General features: G+C 41.0%; 1 protein-coding gene across 9 annotated transcripts in view; it reads right to left on the minus strand.

The window, feature by feature from the left end:
* KAT5 (lysine acetyltransferase 5) overlaps positions 1-12,339 on the minus strand; it is a 537,900-nt gene that overhangs the window by 315,731 nt on the left and 209,830 nt on the right. For all 9 annotated transcript variants that reach the window (XM_086938323.1, XM_086938322.1, XM_086938317.1 and 6 more), the window contains one exon: positions 8,431-8,511. In XM_086938323.1, the coding sequence (XP_086794449.1) occupies positions 8,431-8,511 (81 nt within the window). The remainder of the gene's footprint in view (positions 1-8,430; positions 8,512-12,339) is intronic.

Genomic DNA, 12,339 nt, shown 5'->3' on the forward strand with positions numbered 1-12,339 from the left:
TGGAGGCACCGACTGCATTTGTCCAGTTCACTGTTTTTCTGACCAGCAGGTCTACTGAGAGAGTAATTCTCCAGGAGGAGGTCATCGAGAGTCCAGGATGTCAGCCCCGTCGCTTCACCAAGTCTCGAGACGCTAAGCCTTCCCGGAGCCTCCCTGTACCAATACCTATTGTATCGGAGCCCTTGCATGCACCAAGGCTTGTTGTGTGTCCAGCCACCACTGATGCAAACACTGACCAGGGATGTCAGGATCCCCAAGGTCATCACCGAGAGTGGCCCTGCAGTCTGGTTTTCTCTCTCTCTCTCCAAGTCAACAAAACCAAGTGAGAGCCTCTGACTCGAACAACCAACCGGACAAAACACCTCTGCAACCAAGCCCCTAGCCTGGGTCCACGTAAACCAACTGTGTCTTCCTGCTCCAGAGACCATCAAGAGCCTAGCCCCCCTCTGGGTTCTGCTGGACTGGTCCTACCTTCCCCACTTGCAGCACTTCTTTTTGAAGCAACTTCTCCATTGACTTTACTCTGAAGCACTCAATGCTACCGCAGCAACCAGCACCTCGGCACCCGGGTTCACCAGGGAGTGTAAAATCGAACTGCTAGTGTTTTTTTGCACCTTGGCCCCTAAGCACCTTAACCCCAGGAGAAGAACCCAGTAAACCATTTGCAAGTATTTCTATGTAATGAATGTTTCGCCATAAGATAACATTACTGTGTTTGAGCCTAATACCTCAAAACCGTTGACTGTATTTTGCTAGTAGTATAAAAAAATAAAACTCCGAATGTACTTACTGATTCCGATGATCTCTGTGTCTAAAATTATATAAAGATCTGTATTCTTTTTCTAAATTGGTATTGAGTTTCTTCTTGAGTGTGTGTCTCATTTATTGTCTCTGCGTGTATAACAAATACTTAACACCACCTTCTGATGAGCATAAGCTGCTAGAACAAATTACCAAAAATAGAGCACTTGGGATTATTAATGTAAGCCATGTAAGTCAATAAGGGTCATCTGCACTTTTTGCATGGTGTGCCTTTACATTGGCAATACCACATAAAAATCCAGCCAGCTTCCTACATAGGGTTTGTTATCAACTGGAAGAGACTCTTAACTCTGGCCAGGTAGATGCCTTTTCTGGGCTTCGTCATCAACTCACTGGGAAGATGCTGAGCCTTTCCTCCCGGAAGATAACGAAGATTTGATGGGAGCTGCATATAACTCTTTCAAAGCATTCAACATCTCTGAGACAAGTTGTCCCCCGTACAAGTGATATTCCAGGGTCCATTCTATTACAGAGCCCTTCAGAGAATCAAGGCATTTTACCTTCACAGGTGCCTGAAATACTAGGAGGTGGTCCCTCTGACAGATGAGGTTAAAGAGGAAATGGAATGGTGGTTCACTCATATGGAGGCATGGAACGGGAGAGTGATCTTCGGTTCTGACCCAGACATCATTATAGAATCAGATGGCAGCAAATGGGGTTGGGGAGCGCAATGCGGGTACTCATTTACAGGAGGAAATGGTCCACAGATGGGCAACACTCCACATAAATTGTCCAAAATGAATTGCCGGCTCCTTCGCCAGTCAATTTTGGACCATGAGAAAGTGCAGTGTTGTATCCACCTGAATATGGACAACATCTTGGCGGCCTATCAATCACCTGGGAGGCTCCAAGTCGAATGTTCAGGTAGATCTAGCCAAGGACCTTAAGATGTTCTGTCTGGACAACAACTTAGTGGTCACGTTGAAGTTTCTCCAATGAAAATCCAACACTGTGGCAGACTGGTGCTCCAGGGAATGGCAGTACAAGAGCCTTTAGAAGTTGGACTCGAAGGTCTTCTCGGCGCTCGAGAACATATGGGGACCATTGATGGTGGAACTTTTTGCATCAAGGCTGGACCATCAAGTGGCACGGTATTTCTGCTGGAAGGCGATGTCAGATTCGACAGATGTGCTCCTTTAGGATTGGATGCTGGAACAAGGTTTCCCCCATTTGCAATTATTATGAGGCTGTCAGCCCATGTGTGGAGGCAACAGGCGACCACAGCATTGATCATTCCGATTTGGAAATCGCGAGTCTTGTTCCCATCAGTTCTTCTGGAACTGTCTTGGGATTTTCCAATCTATCGGCCCTACTCACAATTTCTTCCTTGGGATCCTCTAGGCAACCATCATTTAATGGCATGGAGGATTACAGGGAGAGATGGAGTATCCCTGGAGTTTCGCTGGAGGCTGAGCGACTACAGGCTAAAGCATGGGCAGATGGCACAGTCAAACAATAGAAGTCAGCATGATCGAAATAGGTTCATTGGTGTCTACAAGATAAGAATCCTGAGGGGTCCGACACTGTCCACGTCATTCATTTCTTTTTTTATCGTCTTTGTCTGCTGGGGGTCTGGCCCATAAGGCGGTTAATACCTTCAGGTCAGCTATTTCAGCGGGGCTATTTCAGCGGGGTAAGTAGAATAGTGAAAGGCATTACATAATCTCTTTCCCCGGAGCTGAGGTACTGCTCCTAATGGGATGTTAAGAGAGTTTTAAATCTGTTCCTATCATGGCAGAATAATGAATAGCTATCTTGCAAGGAGCTCTCAGGTGAGATGGAGATGCTGTTATGTCTAGTTTTTTACCACAGTGCTTTGGATGTTTGAGCTTTGGTCATTTCAGGTACAGTATTTATCCCCAAAAGCTTGACATGCAACTCCAGAAAGGAGTCTTATCAAGCTTTTCATAAAACCCCAAAATTGAGTGTGGTACGACACTTTAAGGCCTACGCAAATATGATATAAGTTTCGGCCTCTTCAGGAGGGGCAACTCCTTATATCCCTTTGGGAAACCCTTCAACAAAGTGTTGACTCTAACCATTGCTGGATGGGTGCCATGGACTATGCAGGAAGCAGGCATTGATGTGTTACAGTTTGAAGTCCGTTCAGTACGAGGGTCCATGGCATCTGAGTCCTTCTCTCTGAGTGCAAGTCTAGAGGACAGAATCAACAAAGCGGACTGGTCTTCAGACTCCATGTTCCAAAGATTCTACTTTAAACCAGCCCTTGATAATGCATAAATGGTGGTGGATAAGCTTTGAACGAGCATAATCTTCGCCTCCGGTTCTGATATAGAATGTAACATTTCCTAGCTTTAGTAACAGAAAGTTTCAGTTCAATTAAGGACACAGAAGTGAGGATTATTCCCACCCAGGATTTAAGAAAACACTCCCTACCCTGGATTTTATAGAAGCTATCTAAATCGTACATTTATTATACATTCATGTTCATTACATTAGGCCTAAGAACTGAGGCTCTCTTTTCGTTTTGGCTATACGATATATACATTTAGCTCTTTCATTACAGGCAGAGTTATTGAGCAATAAGAAACTGACGTCGAGCATTCTCTTTATTGTGAGATCATCTTTTTTGAAAATGTTCTTGTTCCAGGTCCGGACTGTTCCAAAATGGGAGTAAAGAAGCTGGATCTTTGGGCCACTGGTGTAGGAAGAAAGATGGGGCTTAAAGGAAGGACATGGTTTATGATTAAGGCTCTCTGTTTTATCATATTTCTTTTTTTAACATTTGTGGCTGTATTTATCGATATTTATTTTTTGCCCCTCTGATTGGTATTTATCTATATTTATTTTGCATTTTGAGAATGAATGTAGTTGCAAGATGATACATTTACACATTTATTAACTGATAAACATGCACTCATACTTTGCTGCCCATTGTGTTGTAGCAAATTCAGCAGCCAAATATAGCAAAACACTACACCCACAGGTAAAAGGCAAAATCATAATACAAATACATGTTAGCATGTGTCTGTATTTAGGGAAAACTCAACTTGTTTTTTAACCTTCCCATGCTGTCTATCTGCTCAGATGTTGTCCTGGAAATCACAAAAGACAGCATGGAGAGTCACCCATAAGAAGCACAATTTTCTGTATGTTTCCACTTTTAAAAATAAACACAGACAGGAAACACATTGTTTGCTGTCTGCATTTATCTGCAAAAATCTGTAAAACTGAGCCCTATTTATGATGGGACTCTATGTTCTGACAGGCTGAACTTTGTTTAATTTCTTTCCCAGTGGTTATTAGGAAAGGTAGTTTTTTTGTTAAGTGTTAAAATCTGCTGGAGTTACAATGAAGGGAGAAAGAGGACTATAATAGTCACCTCCGTGTCCTTCATAGAATTTAAACTGTTACGAACGCTAAGAAATTTTACATTTATTTCACAAAAGGGTAAATTTCAATTGTATCAAATACAAGCTAGAAAACATTGCTTCACATAAATGTCACAAACATTTAAATGTTACCATTTGAAATGAGTAGTGTCCTACTGATTAGCAGATATATTATTATACGGTACATGAATATCAAGGAAAAACCCATGATGAAAAAGATTGCCCAGTCTTATATATCACAAGTATAATCCACCCTATAACGGAAATGGGCACATTGAAATTAAACAATTCAGAAATCACCTAAAAAACTGATAGGACTTTCGCTCAAAATGTGCACTCTTGTTGAAGTACCTCTGAATGATAAAAAAAAACAGCTCAGGACATTGATGAAGTGGTTTTTGCCGACATATTCATAGTCTACTCTATTCCATAGTCACGGTGTATGTCGCTTGCTTCAAATGACAGTACAGCAATGCTTCCGGGTGTATTAGACAATCCTTTCTGTGCCAATCAGCATATCTAATCTGCAAATGTGTTATCTCAGATGGTAGCAGGATAGCCAAACACCACGCGCCCCTTGCAGACTGTAACAGTTACATTCCATAAGCTGAGTCTTGTACTGGGCTGGCAGCTTATATATGGATTTTTACTCCATTTAACATTAAATACGGATCAATTATGAAGGGTTCACTGAATATATACTTTTGTAGCTGTTAAATGTTTGTGCTTTTTCATCTGAATTGTGAGATGAGAGCATGCAGTCTATTTACCTTCACCCTTACTGTATCCCTTTAGTCTAACGTGAAACCATTTTAGTATTGTTGTATAATATTACAAGTATATATTTGAAGTTATTGATTCAGATCTTAATGCACAGTTGGTTGGATGCCTTACCTTTGCACAGTATAAAAATGAAATCTCCACTCAAAGTTATATTGAACAAGTTCACTATGGCATCTCGGTAGAGTCTACAACTTCAGATTATTTCTGGACATTAGCACACAATGGCCTTTAAGGGTTTGACATTTTGGATTTGGGCCAAAATAAAAAATAATATTACAAGACTTGTGATTGCCAAAATCTTTCGATAAGTCTAACGCCACCCTTGTGAGCTTTTAGGTATTCAAGAAATCCATAATCTAGGGCCAATTCTGTATTTAAGGGAATAAAAACAACAAGTAAAATTACAAACATTCTCTAAGGGTTCTAGGCTAAATTAATAAAAAAAACAATAGTATGCTTACTTCTTAAGGAAAAAGCAGCACATACCACCAATACTCATGGTCAGTGATTACCACAAACAGGGGTCGGCCCATAGTTCAAACTCAAGACTATTTCTCAGGCAAGGTGGAAGGTAGCACAAGGAATTAGCCCACACATGAAAAACAGATTTACATGCACTCAGGCTGTGATGGCTGGTAAATAATGTATGTCTAAATGAATACATTTGTCAAGATTATTCAACACATGTTTTATAATGAAGAACAATTTTCTTTTTAGAATGCAATAGTAGGAGAGATTTGTACTGCTCTTTCCGTAAATTAAGATTAAAATGTAAATGGGGGAGATTCCTAAATTTGAGAGCTCATTCTCTATGGAACCATTCCTGCCTCACTTTACTCACCCAAAGATGAGGGTTCCAGGAGCCCTACTTTGAATGGGATTCAGCATCAATCCAACTCTTAGTACTATCACTAATAAATTAGCGCAAATGCCCTCCACGTGTTCCACCAGAACACAAACAGCATCTTCAAGTGGAGTTGAGTGATACCATGCCAAAGCATCAACGAATTCCACCATGTCACATTATCGCTCACATCACTAAAATTGATCCCAGTGGACCCATGATATTCATTCAAAGTTGCATACTTGATATAAAACGTCATTGACCTTAATTTCTCCACATATTTAACCAGCAAGCTGAATGTAAATGGGGATTAAACCTAAAAGAAAATTAAAACTAAAAGTGCCTCAAATATGGAACTCAATCCTCTTACAAATAAGACAGGGCACATCTCTCTCAACTTTCATGTCACAACTGATAAAAACACTTACTGGTACCTAGTGCTGTTTAGAAAAACCAAAGGTGATGATGGATGGAGCGTTGACAATACAAACACTCACCCCCAGTCAACTGATCTGGGTTTAATCCATCACCATTCTTTATCTCACTCCGCCACCCCAGTTCAGACATGGCCATATGCAAATCAGTCTGACCCTGTGCCTCATGGGAACAGTCCAGCCCGAACTGCCAAGCCATGTCTTCCCTGGACCGGAATCAAGCTTCCCAGGACCGGTTTCTGGCATTACAGCCGTCTTCAGCCGGGCTTGCTTGACTCCAGTGGCAAAGTGAGCAAGGGACTCACGTCTGAGCATACCCTGCCAACTTAAGGCGAACAAAGAAAAACCAAAGGTGATGATGGACGGAGCGTTGACAATACAAACACTCACCCCCAGTCAACTGATCTGGGTTAAATATGCCAGAAACTGGTCCTCGGTAGCTTGTTTCCGGTCCAGGGAAGGCATGGCTTGGCAGTTTGGGCTGGACTATTCCCATGAGGCACAGGGTCAGACTGATTTGCATATGGCCATGTCTGAACTGGGGTGGCAGAGTGGGCTAAAGAACGGTGATGGATTAAACCCAGATCAGTTGACTGGGGGTGAGTGCTTGTATTGTCAATGCTCCGTCCATCATTTCCTTTGGTTTTACCTAGTGCTGTTTAAACAAATATCTTATAGGTCTCGACCTTTATAGTCGGAACCCATAATAACTATGAGATGGAACCCATAATAACCTTGATTTGAAGACCCAGTTTTGGCTATGACAAATCCTCCATATTTACCTAAATCAATACCCGTATTTCTCTAACTATGCAGGTTTTATTCACAGATATATTTTCTATCCTCCGGTACTAAGACCACTTGCAGGGAGACTGACCTCTACATATTCCATTTATGTGTGGAGGTACACCACTTATGTCCAGGGCCGTGACACTTGTGTGATGTTTCCAACCTCTGTATATTTTATGTGCTTTGGCCAAAAAGACACACTGTGAAGAAACTGACCACCACATATTGACTTCTTTGAATTTGTAAGTAATTACGTTTACAGTGCTCTGACACTGTTTCCAGAATTTCTGCTGTGCTTTATGAAACTTCATAAATAATATAAAAAATAAACGGAGAAAAATAAATAAATGTTGAGGAAAATAATTCACTACTTCAATGTGAGAGAAACTGACTATTAAGAGTCAAGGAGTCCTAAAAACTAACTTTATGATTTTAAAACACCATAAGCGTAAATAGCACTCAATGCCTAGGGCAACTCATAACACCTTTAAGGCCAAACAAAATCATTATGTTGATTGATGATGAAAAGCTAAAAAAGTTAATAACAAAAAGTGCTCCGAGCTTAATATTCTTTTTTTTTTAATGTGTTTTATTGAACAAGTGCTCAAAAGAGAGCATTGAGACAGAGGAGACAATACTATATAATACAATACTGTGCAATAGTTTGAGGAAATATGCCACATACATAAAAGAGGTGGGTCTGCAGTGAGCAACATAGCCTGTCTTGCCCCAACAGTCCATAACCAATTTCCATCACACCCAACTTGAATACAAGGAACGCACCTCTTGAACATCCGCCTTTCCTAATCAGTTACATGTCCGGTAGCTCTGCCAATCCCCCATACCTTTTCCCATTTCCGAGGGCAAACCCTGCTGAGATACAGTGTGTGTTCCGCCCGTTGCAAGATGAATATTCTTAGCACATAAATCTTTAGAGCGCATGCTGGAGAACTAGACTATAGGGCACTATATTGTTCTGAGTAAAGGGAGTGAAATGTGAAATGCAACAAACCTGTGAGTGTTGCGAGGTTATTGAGCAGTAGGTAGTGTTTAATCTGCATCTGGTCTAAAAGGCTCTATTAGGTTATTAAGATAGAAAGATTGATGCAACATGCTAAATTAGGGCTAGAACTGAATGTCCATATAACTTGACTACAATGCACAATTTCCAAGGTCTGGCCTGTCAATCGCATGCTGCAAAGTCTAAATTACAAGTTGTTTTCTCAAGCATAAACTGTCAGGTAACAAAAGATGAGACAACCGTACGTGCTTCGATGTGGTGAATATCCGTAAAGCTATGACTGCAGCAGATGGAACGTACTGTGTGATTATCTACCTAATGCAATTCTGAAGATCATTTTCTCCCTCAGACATATATTTTATTCACACAAACAATTTATCTTACCTCGTCCCCTCCCAAACAGTTGGCCTTTCTCTTCCTACCAGGCTGTGCTGCTACTGCCACTGGTCTTCTTACAGCACCATTCTAGATGGAAAAAGAAGGTACAATCTTAGACGCTGAATTTTACCTAAATGACATTTGCTTGAATTACTGCTGCTCATTAGGTTTAAATTTAACAAGAGCTTTGGGGTGGGGTAATTACCTGGAACAATTGTTTTCTGGGATGAGTGCAGTAGTTAATACTGCATGTTCTGGGAATGGATGTCGGATGCCATTAGCATTTTTGTGTACATATTTTCTAGGACTTCATGTTTATAAAAGGTTCTGCTCACTGTCATACTAGTATACTTTTACAATCCAGTAATTAAAGGTTTGATTTGTAGGTGAAGGGGGCAGAGACCAGGAGTACTGCTAGGATACATTTTTACAACTCATTCCCGGGGAAACTAATGTTACATGCAATAATTTATTTTCACCTGTTGAGAACCTGTACAAAATCACATGCAGTCTTGAGTAACATATGAACCACAGGGGTCGAAAAGGGCATTAGTGCAGCAATAACTTAATTAGATGCTGGGTGCTATCAAAATAGATTTTACCAAGTACCAACAACCTGCTAATCAACAGAGTTATCACTTCGTTATCAAGTGAATTCTCATATGCGATTCATGAGAATTGCATATATCAAGGCCCAAAATATCAAGGCCCGTGTGCTAGATTTCCCTGTGCCATAAATCCAATGAATGTATTAACATTAGATGACTTGACACCGATCCAAAAATGATCAGAAACCTAAAATGCGCACCCTAGAGCCCAATATGAAAGGCAGTCCCCAGTGGGGTATCCAAATCTGATGCAACTGAAATAATTACAAATTAAACAATACATTTGATTAATGCATATATAACATTGATGCTTTAACATTGGGATGGAAATGTGTATTTCATTTACTTTACTCAATTACATGAAACTTAAAAAAAAAAAAAGAAAATATATATATATATATATATTTTTTTATATTTATATTACCTACTGGCGGTCGCTCGGCTGTAGCCGGGGCTACAGCCCGAACGGCTGAAAAGAATTACACCAAACTTGGCAAAAAGGTACAGTTCTGTTCGCAGATGGGCCTTTTTGTTAAATGGTGTAAATCCGTTAAGTAGTTCCAGAGAAAATCAAAAGTAAAATCATAGATATATATTGGAGGTGTTACGGTAAGCTAACTGTAAGCTTACTGTACTCTGTACATTCCCGAGCACGAGCTGAATGCTAATTGGCTGTTAACTGTCTGTCAACACTCCAAACCAGGAAGTGTTGGCAGCCATCTTGTGTTCGGTAGACCGAGTTACAAGAAAGCAGAAAAACAAACATGTAGAACGCAAAAAGGGGGCAGGGTAGAAACAGCTTGACCTCCTAGGCCTGCTCAGGTGGTCCCACAAGGACCCCCAAGGCCCCAATTTCTTTTTTAAAACACGGTCTGCTTTTTTTCAAATTACCCCCCAGGGGGACCAAATCCCGGGGGCATAGTGAAAAAGAAGTGTGGGGAGGGCCCCAATCCCCCCCCACACTGCCCCGGGGACCACCACCCCGGGAAAAGAAGCGCAGCCCCCTGGCGCATACTGTAGGTTCCAAGTGGGCTAGTTGGCCCCCATGGACCCACAGTAGGCAAGCGGAATTGGTTCCCACTCTGCAAACGTGCCAGGGGGCTGCGTTGCAGAGAGGTGTGAAAAGGAGGGTGGCCTCATTACACCTCTCTACAATGCAGCCCCCTGGCGCATACTGGAGATTCCTGGTGGGCTAGTTGGCCCCCAGAGACCCCCAGTATGCAAGGGGAATTAGTTCGCCCTCTGCAAACGCGCCCGGGGGCTGCGTAGCAGAGAGGGGTAAAAAGGGGCGTGGCCTCATTACACGTCTCTGCAACGCAGCCTCCTGGAGCATGCTGGAGGTTCCCCGGTGGGCTAGTTGGCCCCCAGTATGCAAGGGGACTTAATCCCCCAACTTAGAACAATCTACAGGGCGCGTTAGCACAGTGGCGAAGGTAGTGGGCAGGGCTTGAGGTGATGTGAGTGCAAACATGCCCTGAGGCGCGTTTTAAGTTGGGGAATTAATTCCTGTTAAATCCAGAGGTCCCCTAGGGGGCAACTAGTCCAACAGGTATCTCCAGTAAGCACCACAGAGCTGTGTTGCAGAGTGTTGTAAAAAGGGGCGTGCCCTTTGAATGACTTTCTGCAACACAGCTGCCTGGCGCATACTGGAGGTACCTGGTGGGCTAGTTGGCTCACAGTGGACCTCAGGATTGAAGAGGAATTAATTCCCCAATCTAGCTCACTACTATTCCTGAAAATTAAATTTAACTGTACTTACCAGTAACTTGAATTTCCTTCCATAGGATATCATTGCCTGCTATATAAAATATATATATAAATTAAAAAAATATTAAATTAAAAAAATATATATTTTCAATATTTGTAAAAAAAAAATTTCAATTTATATTAAAAATGTGTAATGTAATTTAAAAAATAAAATATCTAAAAATAAATACTTTAAAATAATGTAGTAAATCAGTATAAAAAATATAACAATTAATACATTTAAAAATTATCATTTACAAAACCTTTGAAATTAACTGAAAAAAACATAGGTTTCAGCCACGTTATAGTTAAAAATTAGCATTTAAAAAACCTTAGAAATTCACAGAAAAAAACATTTTTGAATGTGTGTATCAAAGGTTATATTAGGGTAAGAGGAGTTCTGCCACTCTTTCACAAGGATGATGTCATCAGTGATGTCATTTGAGATGTGATCAGTGATGTCAGTGACCATGCCATGAGTGATGTAATATGTGACGTTATCAGCAGTGCATTGCGGGCGCGCAAGTTATAGTTAACTATAACGGGGGAATTTCAATGGTTTTGTATGAGTGAAATGTCCAGTTAACTATAACGTGTGTGAAACCTATGGTTTTTTCAGTGAATTTCTAAGGTTTTTTAAATACTAATTTTTAACTATAACATGGCCGAAACCTATGGTTTTTTCAGTGAATTTCTAAGGTTTTGTAAATGCTAATTTTTAACTATTACGTGGCTGAAACCTATGTTTTTTTCAGTGAAAATATATATATATATATATATATATATATATATATATATATATATATATATATATATATTTACCTACTGGCGGTCACCAGTAGGTATATATAGTTAGGACCTAGTTACCATAGGAAATCCCCAACATTCTATTGGGAATAACTTTGGCGCCGATTGAGGAATCTTCGTGTAATTTTCCTTAAAATTGCTTTGCTCCGCTCCTTCCCTGAAAGTTTCGGGGGGGATTCGTCAAGCGGGGGCCGAGAAAAAAGGGGGGGTCCCAAAACGTGTTTTCCCCATGTTAATTTCCATAAGGACCTTTAGACACGGCTACAGCCCGAACGGCTGAATGGAATTACACCAAACTTGGCAGAATGGTAGGGCCTGGTATGCAGATGTGCCTTTGCTATGTTTGGTGAAAATCCCTCCAGTAGTTCTTGAGAAAATTGAATTTGGAATTTTTCAAATGGCATTTTCTATGGGACCTTTAGACACGGCTACAGCCCGAACGGCTGAACGGAATTACACCAAACTTGGCAAAATGGTAGAGACAGGTATGCAGTAGTGCCTTTTCTATATTTGGTGAAAATCCCTCCAGTAGTTGTTGAGAAAATTGAATTTGAGCAAATTATATATCTATATGCACTCAACATTCTATTGGGAATAACTTTGGCGTCGATTGAGGAATCTGTGTGTAATTTTCCAGAATTGTGGCCAGCGCCGTTCCGCTCCTTCCCTGAAAGTTTCGGGGGGATTCGTCAAGCGGGGGCTGAAAGGGGGGGTCACAAAACGTGTTTTCCCCATGTTAATTTCCATAGGGACC

This window comes from Lissotriton vulgaris, chromosome 9, assembly GCF_964263255.1.
Source record: "Lissotriton vulgaris chromosome 9, aLisVul1.2, whole genome shotgun sequence".
NCBI lineage: Eukaryota > Metazoa > Chordata > Amphibia > Caudata > Salamandridae > Lissotriton > Lissotriton vulgaris.